Raw genomic sequence first — 25,327 nt, forward strand, 5'->3', positions numbered from 1 at the left:
TGAAATACTAGACTACAGCTTTTACATACTTGACATCAATGTCCAGCCAGGCTATTCCATGTTTTGGCTTTGTCCTCTTCCTTGTACTCAACCTTATACTGAAAGTCTATTTTTGAGTTACTTTCTGAGCTGGTGAGATTCATACATCATTTGCACAAATACTGTAGGTGACAAATTTAATGATATCACATTTCAGGCTTGAATATGACATTTTCATTTTTTATACTGGATTCAAAAAGCTTCCATACAAAACAGGATGCTACCTCCGGACTGAGAGATTGGCTGCAAAAATGCATTACCAGACTACTGTTGAAGCTGTGTTTGGTGCTGCATTTATGCGAGAGACCATGACACAGGGCGGGGTGAACAGAATATAAAATATGCCAAACTTTTACAAGGCAATGTTTTCATAAAGACATAATTTGTCCCTAACTGCTATCTCCGCTGCTTCTCCCAGTATGCATAAGGAGCAATAAACCGGCCATAGATGTGCAAGTGTGTGAATAAGTGTTGACTGGTGTTTGCATGTTGATGCAAAAGCTCTGAGCTTAACATTGTTTGTCAGCCTCTGCTTAGAGCTGCAATTACAAGTCGTACTTTAAGTGAAAATTTAATAATCAATAACAGTTATGAACATTCTAGCCATTGTCAACATCTGGTTTGTAGCCGCTGCCCTGGAAAACAATCTTATTATGGTTATCAGATTAGACAAATCCATGTTGCTCTGTCATTAATCCTTTGCTTTGAATAGCTATAATGGAACCAGTAATTTTGCAGCTACATGGTTTTTGTCTTAAATCTCTTGGCCCAACAGGCTATCAAGAAGAGTATTTTATACAATATTTACTAACATCATGCCAGACTCTGTTATATTCTGTCCACCTCACCCTGTTATGTTTTATAATCACAAAGTCCTTTTGCATGTGTGCAGAATGTGAGGAAAAGTGAACAGCATATACAGCATAATGTGTCAATATGGAGTTGGTAATCTCAAGCTACACCTCTCCAGTCGGGAATAATATGATTACTGCAATAAAAATGATTACATCATTTACAACAGCCACAGTATAAAATACAAGTAAACTCTCAAGTCCAGATGTAAAAACATAAAACCAATAAACAACTTTAAAAAGGGGAACAAAAACAACACAGAAAAGAAACACAACAGCATTCATACATTTCATGCATCTAACTCAATCACAAATCTATTCAACTCTATAACAAAGGCCTCTTCAAAAAGGAGTAAAATGAACCAAGGAGAGAAAATTCAAAGCAAGGTGTTCTTACACAGCATGCCCATGAAATTTCCTTTTTAATAAGCAGAGCAATGAACAGTGAGCTCAAATATAATCCAATCAACTAATACCAGAACATGAAACTCCACCTTTTCAAAACATTGGGGCTCAACAAAAGAGAGGTGTGTCTCATTAAGTGATCTCTGATCCATAAGAGAGCGGTCAGAAAACTACAAAGACCTGACGACACCGAGTGTATTAAAAAAAAAAAACAAAGGTGAAAGACTGAATCAAAACAATGCAGATGATTTGGCGAATAAATTGTAATGTTGAGGTCCTGATGAAAAATCTGCTAGATCAAAGTCAAATTGGAACGCCACAGGAAATACATATGCCTCAGAGGCAAAAGAGAGCGAGACAAAGATAAGACAGATAAACAGAGCAAAGATAAAATTAGAGATGAGGACGATAAATTACCTCTATCTCTCCTTTTTTTCTAATGTAAAAGCCCAAGACATAATTTTTTCACTGTGTACATTTAAGGTATATCCACATATGTTATTGAAGAGTTTGAGTTAATATGGAAAATTGGCATTTTGTGTGTATCACAACCAATCATAATTCAAAATATGGACATATTCTTAGTCTGTCTTTAATGTCATTAATCATGTATGAAACACAAACACCATCAACATAAAAGTATTTATAAGAATTTGTTATCCAATATTCCCTTTTGTTTAAAATCTTTTCAATTATCTTAACCTTTGTAATCTATTTACTTTCCATTTCAGTTTTAGGTAAAGTAGAAAACAACTTTTACAGGCTATCAAGTCCTTTGCTGAGTGGTAGATTGCAACATTAGACCATATAAAAACAGCAGAAAAATATGAATATGGCTCAGTTATGTTCATTGCTCTGAATCTTTTAAAAAAAATGATATGAAACATTTGAATGCAGCACTAGAAAATGTCACACTTCCCCACTGTCTGCCTCAGAACCTTCCTTAGGCTGCAGCTTATTTCATGCACACTGCTTGAAATCCGAATTCTGTTCTCCAAATTCTTTGACCTTGTGTCTCCTACTGACAGGGGGCTCAAGAACACAGACTCATCGCCACTCGTGATCGTGACTGACAGTTATATAACTCTGTGGTAGTCAAATGTGTTATCTACTCAGTGATTTTGTCTGTCCTAATGGATAAAGATTTCTAAAAGAGATATCCATGCTCTCTGTCCATTCTCTCTTGTATTCTTTTCTATTCTAATGGCGCACCCACAGTGATCCTGTAACGGAGTGGACATGCATTTTAATGTGGAACTTTACTGTCCACCTCACTTTGTTTTGGAAATTCTTTGACACATTTGAAAAGTTGCCTATTTAAAATGTACTAATATCATTTCCATATTTAAGAGAAAACCTTCTAAAGGCTACGGGCTAAATCATCTGTTGTCACCTAATCTGCAATGCATCTGTTGCAAAGCATCTGTTGTAAAGACAACACCTCACTGGCCCTGTGAATTGAAATGTACACTGACTCCAAGTAAAACACAATATGTACCATCTTTTTTTTTGTTTATTTTTTTGTGCAAGATAAGTGATTAACATGAACACGCATATGACACAGTACAAACAAGAGGGAGAACAAACAAACCAACTCAAACAAGACCAGGTTAAAACCAAGCAAATGGCTGGAGATTGTATGGTCAATGTGTGAAGATGTGGCCAATTTGTTACAGGGATAGTCAGTGGTAGTGTCTGTAATGTGAATTCCTGGATATTAAATGTTCATCTGCAATTTTCTGTAGTGTTCCCATTAATTTGTTGTTAAAGTGTACTTAAGTAGCATATCACATGGCATGGTTAAGCAACATTTGAGTCAAAAAAAGGTTATGAATGCAGTTGCAAGAACAATACTTTCTACTCATATCTTGGGATGTTTGATTTGAAAGATAACTTTAATTATAACTACTCTAATTATCTGTTAACTCCCCCTGCTCTTTCATCTGTTTCTATCCGCAGATGTCTGTAGACATATGGTCTCATCCATATGTTTACGTAGGATTAACATGCTAGGCTAACAGTCTGTCAGCTGTGTGACTTTATATCCGTGCTGTGACGTCTTTCAGAGCATATAAACACTGTAAACACACCTGTCACCTGCCCAGCACAGTCCTGTTAAACCGGAAACACCACAGCTACACCTTATTTTTATATAGTCTATGGACTTCACACAGCACAGCACGGCTATGCTAACGATACTAGCCATGCTGCAAAAAAACAAGACAACAACCACTCATGTACGAGTAATTTACGAACATTTGTGGCATTCATCAATTTTACTTTTTCTCTTAGGTACAAATGAAATTTTTGGTCTAGACCTGTCACATGTGTCATGAATAGATTATCTCTGTCTGTCTTCACATGGGAGAAACACATGAACAACTGTTGTCACTCTTAAATTTGTTATGTTTTTTTGTACTGATTTCTGAAAGCAGGACTTGAAGCTGCGCCGTGTTTTGACTCTTTTCTGTGAATGAAACTCACCCACAAACGGAGTGGAATATGGAGCTTTATATGGCAATTTTAGGGATGTGGATTATTCCAGCGATCACACCTCATGAACAGGTGACATTCATCAGGCTGAAACGAGTGGAAGGACAAAGAGACGCCAGGGTGGTTCTGGGATGGTTCAGGTCAGGACAGCTGGGTCAGGGCAGAATTTTATTTTTCTTATTTTTCCCCTTATTTTTCTCATTTCTTTTTGTTTTACTTTGTTTGCTTGTGTTTTCCCTTTTTTTCTTTTTTTTTATGATTCGTTGCTTTCTTTGCTCTCTCCTGCTTTATGCTGCTCCAGGCCTGTAGGAGTTTGCTGGTCTGTTGCAGGTCCGATACCCTTTAAAACAACCACAAGGAGAGGTCTGTTCAATTGGGTCTCTACACATAACATGAGCCCCCTGCGTGAGATGGTACAAGCTTGGTACCGCCACAGTAAAAATTCAGCAGTCAGCTGGCAAAGAGTGACATTTTGAGTGCTGGCATTGTAAAAGCACATAATGATATGAGGCAATATAACACAGCACAGCTCACAAATGTGGGAACAAGACACATTAAACGTACCTTTGACACTGAACACAGGGCCTGCCCTCAGATAGATGGACAGGAGTGTTAGTGTTGGTGACAGGGGGGAGGTGGTGGAAGTGTGAGGCTGACTGGGATGGCTGCACTGACAGCATTTTATGTTGTGCTGAAATTGACGTGGCATTCAAGTTGCCCACGCTGTCTGACTTAACCTCCATGTAACTCAACTTTGTCCTGCTCTGAAAATAATGACCTCAACCTGCATCAGCTGGTTGTGGGTGACTTTTTCTCTGTAAAATCACTGGTTAGTGGGCAGCGAGGAGATAAGACAGATGAGAGAGATAACATGAGAAAAAGATTGTCGACTTACTGGACTGGGCGGTGCGAGCTTCAATGGGCTGAGTGTAGACGCCTAAACCCATCTCAGAACGGGCTGCCAGTGAGAAACGGTATGAGGTGTCAGGCTTCAGACCATCCACAGCATAGGAGCCCGCTGGGTTGAAGGTCACATGGATCTGGAAGGTTCAGGATTAGACGGACATATGACATTGAATCAGAAAGAGTCACACAAGTCTTTCCATGTCTTGAGCTCTAGGACTCAATAGTGTTTGTTGTAGTGATTTGAGACTGAGAATCTTCAACTCTAAAGCCAAAACTGTTGTCTCAAACAGCATACAAAGTAGACAATACAACCACATTTGAGAGCAACTTGTTCCAAAAATAAGTTGTCCTCCAACTAGTGGTTCAGCAGAGTTGAATCAACGGCAACTACATCCAGAATCAGAACACAACAACTGTGCTGTTTTCTATTACAGTAAATCTTTCTTATTAGCTGGGGAGCTGACTGCATTACTACAACAACATTGCTTCAGCCGAGGCTTCCCATTCAGAGAAATTGCATCATAAAGAGCAATATTCATTTGTCTGCAATCTCACAGCAGAATATGAGAAAAGTGTCAAGTAGATAGATATAGATAGACAGACAGACAGACAGACAGACAGACAGACAGACAGACAGACAGACAGACAGACAGATAGATAGATATGGTCTGTAGCAGAGAAAAACAGGTCATAAAAAAGTAACAATGTTATGTTGTTATTCTAACCTTGTTGTCCGAGCCAGCCTCCCAGTACTGCAGCTCATACTTAGTGATGGGGTCCTGTACGGGCCACAGCCATGTTAGCACGATGCGGGTATCCAGTTCGGCTTCAGCTTCAAAGCTGGACGGCTGGGCAGGGACTGGGTAGAGAGGGGCAAGAGGACAGAGGTTAAAGGGGACATATTATACAAAGGGAGATTTCCATTTCTTTTTTTGATTACATAGCAGATCTAGGTGCTTTAAAAATACTCTGAAAGTATTGAAATCAAGCAGGTAGCTCCCAGTCTGAAAAGTGAAGCCAATGCGGAAGTGCCTCAAACCTGCATTCATTCCAGCAGGGGGCGACTCCACCGGTTGCAAAAAGAAGTCCAATTATATGGAAGTCAATGAAATAATGCCCCTACTTCTCACTTGATTTATTACCTCAGTAAACACTTTCCTAATGAATTTATGGTATTTCAAGTCTTCTTCAATACAGCATGATGTTCATTTTGTAAATTATGGTCCCATTTAGAGTGAAATTGACAACAAAGCAGCATATGCTTTAGGGCATGGCTACCTTGTGTTTGACAAGTCGCTACGATGGTGACAACGTTGATTACGTAACATAACCATGGCGTAACCCCATATTCACAGAGTGTAGCCAAAGCTGCCGCTATTTCACAGCGTGCTTTCAATTCATGAAAGTTAATTGTAACATTTCGGTTGCCTAAAAAACTCTTGTTTAGTGGTTGGTCGTACTAAAAGACCCTTTACAGAGTTGGATGTTCAGTTTTTCCAGTAAGTATATTTTGTTTGAATGGTTTTAGCATTAGCATTATCACAGTTAACCATAGACTATAAATGCACCGTGCTAACCAAGCTAGCAGCTAGCACTAGGGTCAGCTACATCCTCTCGTCCAAATATGGCCACCTCTGGCTCCAAAAATCAAAGATGGCAACAGTCAAATCCAAGATGGCGATGGTCAAATCGCTAAACTCGAGGCTTCAAAACAGCAGTCCACAAACCAATGGGTGACGTCATGGTGACTAAGTCCACATTTTTTTACAGTCTATGATCAAAACGCTCAGTCCACAGAGAAATGCGCCTCTTTAAGGAATGAAAACAGAGAGCTCACTTCTAAAACTAAATGTTCTCCACAACTGTGTGGCAAACAGCCCTATTTTTTCACACATGCTTTAGATACATACAATACTTACATCAGCCACATAAAAAAATGGACGTTCTATGACAAGAACAATAATATCTTAGCTTTTATCTTGTCTAACACTATCTGTAAACATAATTAGAAACCCTCACACAACTGAGACAGACGAAATGTTTTTTTTTTTCATGTGCACATGAACATTCACATATTAACAAACAAACAGAACCACACACAGTGGTTGGCTGCTCACCTCCCTGCTGGGTTTTGACTTGCAGGATGTCAGAGGGTGGCCCGTCGCCCACTGAGGTGAATCCCAGCACCCTGAGGCTGTAGGTGATATCAGGAGTCAGGCTTGAGATGGTGGTCAGGCTGCTGTCGTCTGTGTTATGTTTCTGCCAGGCGCTGAGTGGAGCTGTCAGGTCTGAGCTGTAGTAGACCCGGTATCCCCTGATTTGTCCGTTAGGTTCCTCGGGTGGCTCCCACTGGACCAGCATTGTGCTGGCACTCAGCATGCGTGCTTGGACGTGCAGAGGTGGTGAGGAGGGGGCCTGTTCACCTGTGCGCGTCTCCACAGGGTCGCTAGGCGGCCCACGGCCAATGTTGTTGACAGCCATGACTCGAAACTCATACTCAGAGTAGGGGCTAAGTCCACCGATGCTGTAACGGGTGGTGGCCACACCCTCCACTTCCTGGAAGCCATTGTCTGATGCCTTGGCTTTGTACTGAATCATGTAGTAGGTGACAGGTTCTGGGTTCCCAGAGTCCCAGGTAAGAGTCACGCTTGTGGCTGTGGTCTCAGTTACAATGAGGGAGGTGGGGGGCTTTGGCAAGGCTGAAAAGGAAGAAGCAGGGTATTAAGCTTTGATATCAGGGATAGACTACCAGGAGTCATAGGTAATTTGAGAAAAATTCGATATCATTTGATACCATAATTCTCAAAATGTGGGCACAATACAACTAAACTCAGCTCTTGTGGAGAAAAAAACATGACTGGTGTGTCTCATAGCACTGAAAAGATTGTTTCATAAGTTAATACTTAAGAATTCAGTCAGCAGCCATTATCTGTAAATTAATAAAAAATCTAGACTGAAATCTCAATTTTGTGTTTTATAACCTTCTTGGCCATTACTGACAATACAAGAAAATTGCAAAGTGGTTCCCATTGCGAGTGAGTGACAAATACAAACAAAACAGAGGGTCTTCATTATGGCTTCCTTGAAGACAGGGGTCTGTAATGCTTTGGTCCCTCTAAATGACTGTGACATTCTGTGTATCGATCAGGTGAGTAGAAAGTAGGATCAATACACTGATAAGAGAGGCTGCAATGGGTAGAACAACACTTGCATAGCCACATACACACAGGTAAGTAGAGCCACATTTACACAAACACTTGGATACAGAAAAAAAAGGACTCACCAAAAATGTAAACACACACCTACAAGCCCTGACATTGACTCTTATTGACAAAAAGCCCGCAAACAGCAACCTTCATTTTTTTTTTATTTTTCAGTATCCACAAAAAACACAGGCCAAAGCACAGGGGCAACAAATATGTACAAGAAATTTTTGGAGGCCATTTGAAAGTTGTTTATTCTGTTTCATAACATTTAATTATCTGAATCTGTGGATGACTCAAATCAGGCCAGCATAACAATTGGCGTGAACAGCATAAGCTCTCACCTTTGACTGTGACCTGGGCTGTGGCTTGGATCATGCCGAGGGATGAGATGGCCACGCAAGTGTAGTTGGCTGATTCACGGATGTTGGTGACCTCCAGCACGTTGCGTCCCATCGGCATCTCTTCCTCCTTGGTCAGCTCCACTTCGCCCATCATCCACTTGACGTAAGGCATCGGCGAGCCCACCGCAACGCATGTCAGGTTGACGCTGCCGCCTGGCATCACCTCTTGGTTGGTGGGTGGAATGGAGAATCTGGGTGGGACTCTTCGCACTAACGGGATGAAGAGGAGGAGGAGAAAGAAGTGAATAGTTAGGATAAGTAAGGTGAATATGATAGTTTTTTTTGTGATTTGATGAATGGTCTTGCCCAATACAACACCAGAAGGCTAGAAGCTAACGCAGAAAAGCTACCAGAATGGAGGGCTGATCGCTTTTGTCCAAATGTGCAGGCGAGCACAATGGGAATAATAGGACTGTCACAAAATGGCTCGGGAAATTCACAAGAAAACTTTGAGGGGGTGTTTTATCCTCTTGCCTACAAAAGGGACTATAATCAAAAAATAGCTCAGTTTTGCTGGAGACTATGTCTGGCCCTCTTTTGTCAGAGTGTCAAATGGTGGCGAGAGTTGCATCATTGAGGGACCCTGTGGAGATGGCATTGTTTGATTTCTCCTCCCGCTCCCTCTCTCTGGCTCCTTCTGCTCAGCCTGTCTTTCTCACTCCCTCTCTCTCCCTCTCTTTGTGCAGTTCTGATATTCAGATAGGCTGACATTAAAAAGGGGTTCCCATGGAGACAAGAAGGGCCCGTTGACGTCGCCAGGGACAAGGCAAACACCGATGCAGAGGCTCCATGCAATACTGAAAAGCTGCCCCAGAATAAACAGGCAGCCAGCATTTACATATGACTTGTTTTCTATCTAAATAAAGATACACAACAAATTCCTGCCATATTTACACACTTTAGATCTTTTCCTGGTAACTTTCGGCAACCACGACAAACTTATCCACTGACAGTGCTACGTGAACATCCATCAGTGTCAAACCTGTTAAATTTATGACATGCTGAACATTACCATAGTATGAGCTGAATGTAAGGAGAAGGAGCTCTGACTTCTTTAACCTTGATAATGGAGAAAAAAAAAGCCAAGCCAAACATTTAGATCCCCAGTGAGGACCCATTATTGCTATCCCACTACTGTTGGTCATATGTATTCAAAACACTACGTCATTAAACTATCCCTGCAGAATTTATACTGCTTGTTTCCCCTAATGCACTACAACATCTCTGTGTCTCTCTGGAAAAAAAATGACTGTAATTGCTCTCTTGCACCAGTCTCCATGAAAATGGATTTTCAAATGTGAGTCTCCCTCCACCTTTCCTTTCCCCCCATCCTTCACCCCTCCCTCCCCGATCTAATTTGAACCGGAACGTCGTTACAGCCATGCTTGTTAGTCCCCTCATTATGTGGTGAAATGGAAAAACACAAAAGCACCTTTTGAGATTCCAGTCAGGAAAGGACTGGTTCTCTGGACTGTGCTATAATAAGGGGGACCTGGTTCACACTCATCTGAATTTTCCCAAAATAATTGAGGTGCTGTATATAGCCTGCTGCAGTTTTTTTTTAATCGATACAATCATGGAAGCTTAAACTACTTGGCTCAATATCTCATAAAAATAATAATACCTAAGGTCCGAGCAACAAAATACATGTAATCATATGTATTTTGGAATTTGGTCTTTGGAGTTTGTTTAACACAATTTCCCAGATAAATCAAAACTTTGCAGGTCTTTCAAAAGTACTTGCCTTTTCAAAAGGGTGTGTGGCAAACAAAAAAATCAAGTAAAGAGGTCAGCAAAGGTTTGGGCCAAAGTAAACATGACCATTTAATATTAAAAGTCTTTATGAAGAGCTTTTGAAAAGGTTTGAAAAGATTTACATCAAGCATAACATTTGCTCTCTGAGGTTCACGGTCATAGGGCTGATTTTTACATGCAAAGACTGGACAGGCCAAGTAGTGTTACCAGCCTGGGAACAGGACGAGGACGACATTCTCAAGCAAAGCATGCACAGGAGCTGAGGAAAGATATGGGAAAGGATCACAAGATTGAGTACGCTGGGGGAAGAAGATAAAGGAGGCACTTGGTCCAATTTTCTCGTATGAATGACTGAACATCTGATTTTCAGTATGACTAATGCACAACAGACCTTCCTTTGAGTATTTTGAGAAAGTGTGGGTATTCTACTTATGTTGGTGGCCACCTGTGTCTTCTCGCACAACTGTAACAGTCTCCAAATGCAGCTATTTTTCACAACATATGCTTATGAAAAAGAGAAACCTGCAAGAAGCGGGCCTAATGTAAGACCATTAAGCTCAAATTATCTGTTATTCTTTCATGAGTCCGTAGACTAAACAGTGCTAAGAGCAGTCAGTCAATGGGGCCTGTGTATATTGAACACTTAATGTTGTGAATAATTCATGGCGTGCGGTTAAGTTTGGAGAGGTGCTGTGGAACAAAATGACTAGAGGGCAGGTAATTGTTATCGATTCCCCTGAAGCCTCTCTCCTGTTGAGAGCGGCTTGGAGAGACGGGCTCCGGGACTCTATCAAAACCACAAAATAAGCCCTGTCTCCACTCTGCCTGCCTGCTTGCTGGATATCTATAAATTTAACTGCCTTGACAAAGTGCCCAAGGATAGCAGAACCTGTTCAGTCAATCAATATTTGAGCAAACTGGCACAGAGTCAGCGGGCTCCCAGGCTTCCTGGCAGCAGCACTGGGCTACCATGATGGCTGATCATCCCCCCTGTCAGCACACTGCCAGCTCATTCTTAAATATTCTATAGGTCAGCTCTTTGTGTGACAGTGTTTTGCAGATGGTACAAGTAAAGAAACCATTTCCAAAACATTAGATCTGTCTTAGACAATGACAATGTCATCATTCATTAACTTTAAAACAGAGGCTCAGACTGTAAAACTGTGTTTGGATCAAGGGCCAAAAGTCATAAAATCCATTACTTGCATATATTTCTTAATGATTAGTTGTTATATAATAATGTCAGTAAAAGCAGATCAGATCCTTTTTTCAAAAGTGTTTAAATTTCTCAAAAAGTCATGTAACTTTCTATGAGCTTTTTTCTTCCCTGCAGGGCCTCCTGCTGCAATATTTCATGTAGAAGGAGGGTTATCTCTCTTCTCATTAGGCTAACGTATGCCTATCACATCCTTCAGTCTCTAGGGTGCCCATGGCGGTAAAACAGACATAATCCCCTGAGAACAGCTTTGTCAGTTCTGATACCCATGTCCCTCAGCAGGGGGGCAGGGGTGTTGCTGCCTAAATACCTGACAAATCCGGTTGCCACCTGAATACCGAAGTAATCCATCACACACCTCTGATGGGCCTCCAGAGGCGGATGGAAAGTCTGAGGGTGAAAGCAGCTATAGTTTCTGGTGGATGTGGTTGACAGTGACAATATGGGTGCGGTTGGGAGGAATGCATGGCTACATAACAAAACAGAGATATAATAATGACTTAAACAAACTGCACGGGAGCTCCTTGTGTGTTTTGGCAAGGCTAAAAGAAACATAATTCGGGGGAGTGGCACTGGAAGGCATGCAAGACCTATTCAGGGATTCATGCAAACAAGGACACGACATTACACATTTACACTGTGGTAAATTAGGGAGAGTTATTATTAATATTTTTGTTTTTCAGGGAAGGGATATCAGTGTCTTCATCAGGAGGTCTGAAAGGGAAAGGGAGTTGACTCCACCTAAAATCTGTACCAAATTGAGAGGGAGGGGAATTAAAAGTGAAAATGACCAACCTTCACGCTGATCTGTTTTGTGGATGAAGTGATTTGATGGAGGTGAGCGATGGAATGAAGAGATACAAAGTGGAGAGGAAGACAACACAGTGAAACAGGACAGTGTTTCCGTAGACACAGTGGAGGTTAGTGACATGGCACAGCAAACACACAAAGGCAAAGTAATGTATACATACAGTATCAGGGAGGGAAACTTGCCTTTAACAGGGGTTCAGATTGTTTAGTATTGTTAATTGGAATCTCATTCTCATATCTATCTGTTAAACATAAGGCTACAGCCAGCAGCAGGTTAGCTTAGCTTAGCATAAGGTCTGGAAACAAAGGGAAAAGGCTAGCCTGACTCTGTCAGAAAGTAACACTATCCACCTACCAGCACCTCTAACGCTCACTAATTAACATGTAAATTCTCGTTTGTTAAATCCATACATAAATTGAAGTGTAAAAACAACAAGCTGTAGTTTTTACTGGGGGTTATGTGTTGGACTACTTCTTGGCTGAGTGCAGTAAGTTCCTGGAGTCTACGCTTGTTGTTTGGCAACCTCACAGTGACAACAAGACTCCAAGGAAACTATAAAAGAAGGAAGGGTCATTACGTCAGTATACCGACATTCTATTGCTCTGCTTGGTGCCAGACTTTGATGCCAGTTCTATTGAAGCCTACAGGAGATACATGGAGAAGCACACTAAAACCCAACATATCTACGTCATGTGACCTTTGATGAAGAAATGCCTCTACCAAATGAAAGAACACACTTCAGGAAATACTTACTGATTTTTCCAAATGTGCGCATTTGTTTATTTGCTGTTGATCTCCAAATAGTATCCAAAGAAAAATGCTCACCATGGCAAATTAAAAAAAAATTGCAAGTGAAGTGTCCCTTTAAAATATTGAGTTTAGGATAAATAAATATTGTTAACAAAATCTGTATTCTTCATTCCTTCTTTCTTCCTTTTATTTTTCTGCAGAGGCTGCTTTACAATGATTGACAGGACAAATAATAGCTAATATTATGGGAATGTCTCATATTCAAATGAAAAGTTTACAAACCTCCACTGATTATTAATGTGCATTGGTAGAATGTAAACTAACCCTTAGCTACAAAACAACAAAGGTATACATTTCATGTCTATCAGAAACTTAAAGACTTTAAAACAACAAACTTGATCATCAGAAAACAATGCATCGTAGTTATGAAAGAAGTAATCTCTGCTGTGATAATATCAATACATGGGCTGTAATCACATTTGTCAGGTACCCTGCTGTGGCTAATCTACCATACACCTGTATGGTCACCATATGAAAATCTGTAGATGATGTTACATAATGTTAGCTAACGGGCTCAGAGTTCATTTGGTTAGGGTATTATCACAGTTTAGCTAATTTACTAACTCTAGTCTGTTACCAACCTCAATCACATATGCATAAGAAGCTCCAGTTTGTTATAAATCTAGCAAAACTTTAGTGTAACTTGCATGGAAATTAATTATTGAATTAACATACAAACCAAACAAAACGTACCTTGAAAACACACGAGACATTAGCTAAATAACAACACAATAAAATACCGGTGCCTCCCAGATTGAGAACCTGTGAATCTGAGAGGGGAGAGATGAAGGAGTGGTCTGCCTGTTTACCCCTATGCTTACTGCGCTGAGAGCTTTCAAGTGTGGCTCCAGTGTGCGTTCACCCGCTACACGGTGATGTAATGACCATTCTTTCTTTTATAGTTTGTATAGTTTTATAGTTGCAAGACTCCAGGAAGTCACTGTGAAGAAGGGCATTCCCCAAAATGTCAAACTATTCCTTTAAATGTGAGAAACATCTATTTATTAAGTATTAAGGATAGACTGTTATGGCATTTCCAGTTTCAATACCCATATGGATTATTCAAGTTCTAAGTAAGTACCCTTCCAAGAGCACTTTTTGAGTGGACACAAGAAGCACTACACTTACCATTCTTTGTCTTCATAAATGCAATTGATGTGAATTGATCATTTTTGTACGTTTCCCTTCCTGACACACAGACACACACATAGAACAGCATGAAGATATTTTGGTAAAAGAAAAGCCCAGCTGCAGCACTTTATCCTCTGTGACATATTGACATGTCACATGGATATATGAAGGAGTGCCAGCAGACAGAAGCTGACATCCCTCCTCCGTTGTGGGATAAGCACTTGACAAATGAGCGTTCATGCACAATCACAGGACGCTTGTGATTCTGCCCACGTAGATGGAGTCCTCCTTTAGAGGAGGGTCACCGAAAGCAACCCGTGGCAAACAAGGCGTGTGCGCACCTGCACACCTACAAACACACACACACACTTTTAATGGAGGAGAAGTGGAACATAAATAGATACGCAGACAGGGAAAAACAGCCCCCTCCTCTCTCGGTCTCACTCTCCCCTCCCACACAGAAATATGAGGACATCATTCTCTTGTGGCTCTAAAATGTCAAGGAAAGGGTGGTGACGATGGCGCTGGCAGTGTGTTTGTGTACCTGCAAACAGGAATTGGATCAGGTAGCGACAGTGAGTGTAAAAAAAAACAGAAGCACACTCGCAGACACAGAATACCAACCCATAACAAGCACATTTAAGTCCAACAGGGGTGTGTGTGTGTGTGTGCATGTGTGGGTGGTTGTTAGAGGGCTGTGGATAGAGAATAATACCACAATTCTCTCCGCAATGGTAATCTTTTTATGTCACTTTCAAGTAATGGTAACTTTATTGACATTCCAAGAATACAAATTATTGCACAAAGGGGTTCTGCCCTGGGAGGGTGAAATTTTTGGTAGGCAGTGAAGATGTGAAGATTCTCATAATTTACACAAAAGTGAAAAAGGAGTAATGAAAAAGTTTATCTCAGCAGAGAGTTCTGACATTTTTTGAGAGTTTTGGTATTATTTCACTGACTTGTTTATAACCCACGTGTCAGTGTGATATTGTACTTGAAGCTTGGAATCAAACAAATTTTCTGCAGCCTGCTGCTACACATCAACACTGTAAAATTTAAAAGTTGTCCAATGACCTGTTTGCTTCTAAAGCTTGTTATGTTTACAGGTTTGAGAGCAGACAAGGTAAGCCCCTAAATCCCCCCTCTGGTGTCAGAATAAAAAAAACAACAACAAGAAAGGAAGAGAGGCATGTCAAAGGCCGCTTGTCTTGAGTCCCTCATGTTTTAAACCCAATCAAGCAGCTCAGTGATAGCACAGCCCCAGGTCTCGTCTCCTTATTCTTGCAGCGGTAACAAAGACGGAGTGAAAACATGGCTGGAGACTTTGTTCTCCATTCCAGACAAGTACACTTTTAAAAGGTTACGGTTGGTTTGATTTCTATCTCTCCACTGGTGTGGTGAAGCTGGCGGAAAAGTTGGTGTCGGGGCCAACGGGTTGACAGCTACCTGGGTGGTGTTACAGACTAGCTGGGCCTGGGGGCCCTGTTGGCGCCAAGCCACACAACTACTGTAATTACCTCTGAGGGGAAAAAAAGGCTGCGTCTGCACCTGTGACAGACATGCCCTGATTAATAGACGAGACTTACTTCCCTTCCTCGCCTTTGCTGTTTGGCTGACTACCTCCCCCTGTCAAGATTTAAGATCTAAACCTTCTGGCGCCCATAGTGTTTAATCTAAGAATTTGATGCTGCTATAGTCCTTGAGGATGATTTTACCTCTGGTTCCTCTGATCCAGGAGGAGGTTCTGCCTTTTGAAAAAATATTTTTCTTGGATACTTCCTGTAAGGAAAACCCTGATGCTTAAGATTTACTGTATGAAGCACATCTTAGTGAGATGGATATTTGTTTAAAAAGTAGTCCTCTTAATTCAATTTTACATTTCCGTAGCAATGGTTCAATTTTCTGTCTGGGTTACAGAGGAAACACTGGGCGCTAATTTAGTTATTTTATTTGATGGATGGAAAAAAGAGACGATAGAAACACTTATCTATAAACTACCCTGTCTATGTTTTTAAAGCAACTATAAGGAATTTGTCCCCTGTGGACAAAAGCGGTAGTGTTTCCCAGAATGAAGACTGCATTTCCCATGAGCACCACCGCCTTGTCTTGTAAAGATCTTCATTTGTTTTGGAAGCGAGTGAAAGAAAGATGCAACTTGGTCATAAATAGGTTTACTCACTTCAGTGGTCTAAGCCTCTTGCCTGGTGCATGTTGGTTTGAATCCTTTCAAATCTCTCAAGGTTGACTCGTGTTTTCGCCTGTGCTCTATCACCGTCTCTTTTAGGTTTTTTTTTGTTCTTCAGTTCTTCTTTTCTTTTTCTTTTTGCTGATGCTGCCCTAATATCAGCCATAACCACAAAATATAATGTCAGAAATAAAATTATCTAAAGAAAAATCTTCTCCTGCTTCCTTTTAACTAGCTAACGTATTACTTACTGCAAAACGCTGCCTGGGAAAATCTAAAATGTGTCATAAATCAGATTTTGCAGGGAATCCAACCAGGTGGTGGGCATTTAGAATAACTATATAGAAATAACCAATCTTCTTGCTGATGGTCTTCTTTACTTATGTACGTCATATAGAGGCATCAGTGTTAAATTGAGACTGTTTCATAACCAGTTAAAAACTTATTGTAGTTGCTTAATTATGAAGTGAAAGCCGTGCATGTCTCTTTCTTACTGACACTTTCACTCCCTCCCTCCCACCTCCACCCACACCCACACTAACAACTGGAGCAGCTATTCTGTTTCATGTACATCAGACATGGTGGTTTTATCTACAAGGGCTGACCTAGAGTACTCTCTCCCCTATACCAGCTTTTTCCAGGATGGGCGCAAATCTGCCCTTGCCCTGCATTAGTCTGCTCACGGAGACACCACAACAAAAACAAACCTTGAAACACCAGACCCCTCCATGCCTTTAGGAGCTCTGGGTTGTGCGGGAGGGAATAATGGAGCCTTTCGATACAGTCAAAATAAAAAAGAAAGGAGGCCTGGCATGGCTTTCAGTGCCAGCAGAGGAAACGGTTTCAATGCAGCTGTTTTCACAGAGGGCGCACCTGGTTGAGTTTGCGGCCAAACAGGAGGTTGAGATTAGTTCAGCTCATTGGTATGGGAGGAATGGCATAGCAAGGATAATGGTGAGAGAATTGGTTGAACAAGAGAAAAAGAGAGAGAAATAGTGGTATAAATGTGGAAACTGGAAATTACACAACAAATAAAAAGGGAAAGATGCACAGTCACTGGTCAGTGAACAACATTTGGAATGAAACAGACAAGAAGTTTGAAAGGTTTGGATGGTCATCTGTGGTTTGCAAATGCTTGGGACAACAGAAATGATTAATTCAAGAATTGAGAGAAACAATTGACTTTACCTCGTACGTAGAGATTGGCAGGAGCAGAGTAACGGGTCCCAGCACTGTTCATGGCAACACATTCATATTTCCCCTGGTCTGACTCCTCGCTGTTCTCAATTTGCAGGGCTCCTGTGTAGAGGATTAACAAATTTAGCTGTCTTGACAGTTTTGGAATAAGAGATGTAACTTGGCGTGAAACCACAACAAATATATGCACAGTGACTCGCTAGAGAGCCTGTAGACAACTAGTCTAACCCAATTCATGCGTAATTAAGTGTCTCAGACATGGACGCAGTTTTGTCAAGAAAATGCTTACGGCAACACAAGCATTTAGCTGATTTGGCAAGTTTAAGGAAACTGCTAACAGAATATTTGCCTAGTCATGTTAAGGAGAAAAAGACCGTGACTGAGTGTCAATTAATCATCATCATCTTAATACCAACAACTGTGCAATCTGTGTTTTACACAGTTTTACCGAAGGACATCATTTATAGTTGTGGGCCATGAGAGGAATGGTACTCATATCTATTTATGAGTTTTTCCCTAATTGTAACCTAATTGTTCAAATAAAACTGAGATGCAATCATATTTAACCTACATGTAAATTGGTGAGTTAAATGTTCTTTTCAGTCATTATTTGCTTGATGTCCTGGCATGCTCCTGCAAAGCAACTGGCACTGCAGGTATCTTTCCTCCACACATTTAGCAGTGAGGTCATTATCATGTTCTTTCATTACCAACTATTTGACCATGTCTCACAGAAGCCCTCCAGGGAGACACTCCTCTGCCAGATGGCTTAGATTAGTATTCACACTCCCAAGTAGCTGTAGTCATCAGACAGAAGGCTACCATGTTGTTTCTAACAAAGCATGAAAGCCCAGGAGACCTGTCTTGGTGTGGTCATTTTGACACTCATGTCCATAACCATCATGTAATCATAGTTACTGAATACCAAATGGCTGACAGACGAGGCGGGTTGTAGTTTGACAAATTGAGAAGAGACCAACAACAACAAACTTACCTGCATCCCCTCATTGAAAAAAATACATGTTTAAAAACCAAAACTACTTTTTTCAGAAGTACATATGTATGTTACAAGTGAGTGATAACAGTTATGTCTCCAAAACAGCATGGTACTAGCATGAAAGGCAGCCAGCCACCATGCAGTTTGAAAATGACAAAAATACTCAGCATTAGATGATATTAGGATACATTTTTTCACATCATGCAATATGAGATGAATGCAACAAACAGGTTCACCACCAACCAAGGGGACTCGAATCAAGGCGAGACCAACAAAGAGAAGCAAAACTGGGCGTAACAGTGACATGTGATAATACCACTTCAGATCTCATGACAACACATCCCTCCAAGGTGTTTGCTCTGCACACTCATCTCATCTGATTCAGCACTGACATGTACCTGCATACTAATGTCGGTGTCACCAATCTGTCAATCTGCCCATTCTCCCATGGGAGAAAACAGTGTTCTACATTCCTTGTACAGGAAAGTAGAAGGTTACTGCTATGGCAGTTGTCAGAGCTGCAACACTAAACCCCTTCAATTACTTACAACTACTTGAACACTGCCGGATCTTCTACAAGGTCATTTCACATTTTTCTTGGGGCACAGAGGCTTCCATAAGGCTGCCTTAACTCCTAAAGAGTTAAACATCTAATTAAATATGGGCTGTATTAGGAGCCATGGATGAACAGACAGTGAGACAGCTGGTAGTTCCAACAAGCTCTAAATGTATTCAGCTTGCCCCAGACATCCACTATTTACCTCACTGTTGTTCAACGGAAATCATGCTTTCACTCGGGGGAAAAGTAGATGATTTCCATAAAAAGGGGTTGAAGCTTCCACCTTAACAATCTCTACCAGGCATCCAGTTCCCATGCTGGGGGGCAATGCTGCATAGCCTGTATGCAAATGCAGCCATTTCAATTTACATTGAGGCTGCATAAAGGAGGCAGGTAGATCCTCTTGTGGTGATGGTGGCCATTAGTTTGAAATGTAACTTCTTTTCTCCTTTTCGCTGAAAAGCCAAAGGAGATCCTGAAGCTGAAAGATGTTTGTTTCTTTGTGAACTTGTGTGTATTTGTTCATAAACATGGTATATTTTTAATAGCGTAGGACGAGTCTTGAAAAAGCTCATTTACAAGACACACCTTGGACTTGCTTCTGCATTTCCATCCTCCTGACAGCAGGGTTGGTGATCATTTGTTTGTTAAGGAGCAGACACAGCAGACAGAACACGGGCTTGACGAGAGGTGGGAAGAGACGAAGGGGAAAGTGGAAGAGGGTGGGTTGGCGCTAACAGTGTAGATGAACCTGGTGATGTGGCATCGGGGGTAATGCAGGGGTCTGATGTGAATGTGAGGTGATGGTGTAGACGTGATATTTTCCAACACATTTTGTTCATCATCCTTACCTCTAATTGGTGTACCACCTAGGTGGGAGTAATTTCGATGCAAACAGGGTTGAGAGATTAGTTAGTAATCCACTTAAAACAGTGGGAGAAAAACATGGCTTCTGACAGGCCACAGTTAAAAAATGAAAAACACTAATACAGAGAAGAAGCCACTTAAATGCAATATGACAAAGTGTACTTAATCAAAGCGATAAAGCAAGTACAAATTTTGAACTGTGCATGTTGTCCGCAAATGAGCAAAAACAGCACAGTGACCCTTCTGTCAGGCAACATTTTTGAACATAACGTGCTACTTTTGTATTTGCTGACAACAGCTACAGCCACATCTCTCCTTGCTACAAAGCAGCATTAAACTAGTATGCAATTTTTTTGCAGGTTTTTAAATTAAGCTTTCTAATTTAAGATGACCCCCCACTCTTTGTACAGACTGCATTTGTGCAGACAGCAGTTAGTAAAATGGGCAAGAGAAATGAATGGCAATCAAACACAGTAAATAGAGTGATGCACAGCAAAAAGTATTCAGGCCAGAGGTATTAAATTGAAAAGAAGTTAGTATCTCTACAGAATGAATGGTTTGGATGGTGTGAAAAGATAGACCAAATGTGTCTGTGGGTTCACTAAAAATCGAGCAAGTGTGATGCAGTAAGAGGCACTGGGTCTTGTACAGGGCTGTCTTCGCTGTTAAACTGTGGCAGCAATTTAATGTGCTTTTTTCTGCCATTGCAAAATTGGCCTCATTTCAGGTCATATGCAGTAATGTAAATCCTGATACGACAGCAGATGTCGTGAAAAGGGTGGTGGATATAAAGAATTGTTAGTCTGAGGGCATTACATATCAGCACATTTCCAGACACACTCTCACTATATGCAAGAAAGAAAACTAATTAAAAGTTTGTTGCTGAAGTAAAAAAAAGAAAAAAAGAAGAACAAATACAGTGTTATGCACAGTTTTATCCTTGCTATAAACATTATCAAACAATTAAGTTGTTGTGTTAGTGTCTAATTTGTTAGAAATCTGTATCTAATTTGGGCTGCACTTGTAGTAGAGCCGCATAGTATTATTGCAAGAATGTGGACAGTCCAAGTGAACATGCTCCGGCGACCTGCATTTGGCATCCACCGGGCAGACCGGCGACAGGCTTTTTCTGGAGTAGCTCTCATCTTTAATCTGTAGCCTGGCCTGACACTCGCTAAGTCAGGTAGATTTAGTAAGGAATGACAAGACTGAACCTGGTCAAAAGCCACTAATCTTTCCACCTTACACCTTTTTCACCTGAGCCAGGTCAGGCCAGCACTGTTTATTTATCAAGTGGACTGGTGCTGTGAACAAAGTGCACCTCATTGATTTTTTATTTTTTGCAAGGTTGAATCCTTGCTAATGCATCATCGACTGTCCTCATTGTGGCCCAGCTGCATGTTTAACAGGGGATTAAGGATTATTTAATATAATGAAAAATTCTCTTTCTGTACTTTGGAAGGTTACAAGCTCATGCATCACAGTCAAAGATTGCACGAATGCAGGAACAACTTCATTCCAACTTCTATGTTACTTTATAACGTGCTGCAGCTGTTATGAGGAATAAAATTCTGAAAGAATTCTGAGAAGAAACTAATCAAAGTGACAATGACAAGCTGAATAAAATTTTCATGTCCTTTGTGATAAAAGTGAATACATGGAGTCATACATGACAAGAAAGGCTTTTTGTGTTTTCACATCATCCTCTTGTTTAACGCCTGGATTTCAATGGTATCTTATACACTGCAACTCGCCTCTACTATATTTCCATTATCAGTATATCCTTGAAGACATTACATCAGATCAAATCAAATTGTACCTGAGCGAAGCTGTTTAATGCGCCCGTTGCTGCTGCTGATGTCCACAGGAAGCATGTCCTTGAACCAGGAGATCTCTGGGTCTGGGTTTCCGCTGGCAGCACACAGCATGGTGGCAGTTCTGGTCCGTTCAACCACCTTCAGCTGGGGACCCATATCTATGGTGGGGAAGCCATGGGGGATCTGGTTCTCTGAAAATTTGCAAAGACATTTTTTTTTTTAGCATAGCCACAGACACGGAGCAGGAAATAAGAACAAATAAACAAGAATAGGAAAAAAATGTGTTTACAAAAAGATTTTTGACAGAATAGGCTCTCAATTGCTGTGAGAGGCGTTGAGTGTGTCAAAGCTGTTGAGCTGGCAAGAACAGAGAAGTGGATGAAAGAGAGCAAATACATTTCAGGTGCTACAGGCCAAACAGTAATCAGAACTCACACAAACAAAATAAATGAGTGTAAGAGCAGAACATACTACTGGTGATTGGTAGATCTGCTGCTGATTTGGATTTAAAATTTGGTTGGAAAAAAAAAGTCCTCTGATTGATTATCATAGCAAGCTTATTACCCGGCACGGGGAGTCTCAGGTTTAGACAGAGGAAGGATAGTTGCAATCTGCTTCTGGGCACCCATGCATAAATGAGCCGCCTTAGGCTTAGCAAGCTAAACAAACCTATTTGAATAATCCAACTCATCATAATGAATGTATCGGCATATCCATGATGACAACACATAAAGTATAATCCTTGAAGAAGAATTTGGGATTCTACGGTTGTTGTTCTCTCAAATATAAACTTGCATCATGAAATATGGCCAATATACTACTTCAATGTACAGTAGGACATAATGTTAATGTATGCACCTATATAACAAAATAATAGTTTCTAGGGGTGGGTTTAAAAGTCTTCTCATAAGAATTGTGATACTTATCTCTTGTGATTATGAATCGATTCACGAATCGATTTTCTAAATGTTAGTTAAGAACATGATGTTAATGGAGTGAAAAAGGCGGAACTCATCTGGAGGGCATGTTGCTTCTACTTCATCTTCAAAAAAGGCAGCAGTTGCAAGCATGTTTTGATTCAATGACTAAATAATTAGATGAATGTGAAGTATATTGTGAACATTCCAGGCTGTCACTCAAAGACTAATGTTAGCGGAGTGGAGCAGCTATCAGCAGTAACAAACGAGACCGGCTGACCAACACACACTGCAGCATTAAACAACTCAAACCAACTCTGAGGTGAAGAAAATAACTCAGTGCTCAGTCTGTTTCACCTCGAAAACTCTGCACCCGCTCAGCGTTTGGACAACAATGGCTTTCCCGGAGCTAATGGCACAGCAGAGCGGCTGCTCTTCACTGCTGGAGACATGACCTTAATAACAACACAGTAGAGCACCCCGCCCGCCTCCCCCTCATTTTGTTATTCTCATACAGGCAGGAGACTGTAAGATGCTTTCAAATTAATTAGTTCATTAAATAATGCAGTTAACTTTTTAAAATGAAAAGGTTGCACACCATTTATCTTATCTGTCAGTTATGTTTCATACAGTTTTTCAATGGACTAAGGACACTAGTGAGTGCTTTAGCACACAGTATACTGGAGAAAGAGACTGAAAACAGTGCCCCCCCTTCTATCCATTCAATCGAGAATCAGTTTTGAATCAATTCTGAATCAAATCGGCACCCAAGTATCGTGACAGTATTGAATCGAGATATAAGCATATTGTTCAAGGCCTTTTAGTTTTTTTTGACGTTTGAAAATGTTTGTTGATGGCATAATTGTAACAGACCACTAATTATTACTCTTAAAATTCATTATGTAAATTGTTAATGTGTCTTGTAATGATTTTGAAACCCACATTTGGTCTATTCAATAAAAGACCAAACAGCTGGTATTGTCAAAAAAACTGTCACTTAAATGGCATTACTGAGTTGCAAAACCTAAATATGACCCCCCTATCCCACCCTTATAATAAATCCTAATTCAAGATCTGTACGGCGTTATTAAAAAGGAAACGTGATGCCCCTTGAGAGGTCTTATTATCAGTTTGCTCTCTAACCTGTAATCTCTTTTATCTCTCTCCTCATACTGTATTTAAATGTCTCCTTGGGGCCGAAGTGTTGAAATGAAATACTTAAGGAAGTGCTAATGATTGAAACTTCTACCTTCAGTTCACCATAAGGAGATACCTAACTGCAGGTTAACATTAAGCAAATAATAGCTGGTCTGCAGGGATGAACAAAATTAATACAAGATAGAGACTTGTCTATTACAATGTCCCGATAGTAAAACTGAATGGCCGTGACAGAATGGTTCACTAAAAAGAATTAATAACTGTCTAGACTCACCAGACACAAAACAAGTGTCTTCTGTTAAAAATCATCCTTTTGCTCCACCTAAAGTATTAATGGTGCGCTTCTTCTACTTTTCTTACCCAGACATTTATCACATGGACCAATGTTTTTATTTAATTCTGATTGCCTCTAGAGGATGCATTGAATAGGATTTTCTTAACAACCCCCCCTTTACTCGGCTTGTCTGAGTCAAAAATTCACATGTAAACTTATATGGCGGGAGCATGACAAGAGGCATGGGTGTTGTTCTTTTTTCTGATCCCCAGCAGAGCAGTTGTTCCTGCTTTCACCTCTGTGTTTGGCCTGCAGCCCGGATCGTCTCATATTTAGATGTAGTTGACAGATCTCTGCATAGCCTCTTATCTTTGTGGCGAGGCTTACTTCCTGTCTAACGATATAGGATTTGTTTTCAGACATCCCAGCCGAATAAGTATACCTCTACAAAATAGACAACTACAGCACAATGAAATAACACTCCACAATTTGTCATTGTAGGAATAATGGTAACAGTAGCGCCCTGTGTTCCTCTGTGGTTTGCTCTGTCTAACCCTCAAAGACAAAGAGGAGGGAAAAGGTAGAGAGAGAGAGATGGAGAAGGAGACAAAAAAATAATGAGGGATGAGTAAAACACCTCACAAATACACACACACAGTAATTTTCCTAAATTACAGTTTATTAAGAAGAAAAAATAAATAAAGAAATGGATTATTTGGTTGACGAACACGTGGGAAATAACAGATTCTCCTTTATCCTGCTGTTAATGGGAAATGTGGGGAAGCCATTGAATTATACTAAACCTAGAGGGAGTTGAACTTCAGCCTCACCTACTTATGATTCACTAAGAACATGCACATAATGCTCACAGATCACCTGAGAGGAAGTCCCATAGTGGCTGAATACACATGGGCCCAATTTTCTCATGTATGCAGTCACTGCAGTGGGAGGCACAGTTGGTGTGGGTACAGGTGGTTTTGTTTGGGGACAGTTGGAGGACTGTGTAGTAGAACTATACTTGTATTATATAGTGTGTAGAGTGTATATAGTGTGTAAAAAAGCCTTTCATTTTTGTGTATACATTAGTCATTTTCGTTGCTCAGAAACAATGTTTGCAAAACCTCAGCAAATTCATGAAATTGCAAAAAAAACATGTAGATGCATGTAGTTGTCAATATATTGATTAATACAAGTTGTGTCCCATCTTATTGAACACATAAATATGAGATTCGTAGCCTTCAGCAGGTGGCCGTTCTTCAGTCAAGAAAAATCAAAGAAATCAGAGCATTCAAGTTCATGTCTCAGTCCCCCACAGATTCCCCCATGCAGTTT

The 25,327-nt window shown here is 40.6% G+C and overlaps 1 protein-coding gene across 9 annotated transcripts in view; it reads right to left on the bottom strand.

Annotated features, from left to right (window-relative positions):
* Positions 1–25,327, bottom strand: part of LOC122994647 (receptor-type tyrosine-protein phosphatase F) — a 187,205-nt gene that overhangs the window by 54,015 nt on the left and 107,863 nt on the right. For all 9 annotated transcript variants that reach the window (XM_044369458.1, XM_044369455.1, XM_044369457.1 and 6 more), the window contains 6 exons: positions 21,649–21,837; positions 17,398–17,508; positions 8,242–8,511; positions 6,812–7,393; positions 5,420–5,553; positions 4,684–4,828 (listed from right to left, as the gene is read on the bottom strand). In XM_044369458.1, the coding sequence (XP_044225393.1) occupies positions 4,684–4,828; positions 5,420–5,553; positions 6,812–7,393; positions 8,242–8,511; positions 17,398–17,508; positions 21,649–21,837 (1,431 nt within the window). The remainder of the gene's footprint in view (positions 1–4,683; positions 4,829–5,419; positions 5,554–6,811; positions 7,394–8,241; positions 8,512–17,397; positions 17,509–21,648; positions 21,838–25,327) is intronic.

Source organism: Thunnus albacares, chromosome 12 (genome assembly GCF_914725855.1).
Source record: "Thunnus albacares chromosome 12, fThuAlb1.1, whole genome shotgun sequence".
Taxonomy (NCBI): Eukaryota; Metazoa; Chordata; class Actinopteri; order Scombriformes; family Scombridae; genus Thunnus; species Thunnus albacares.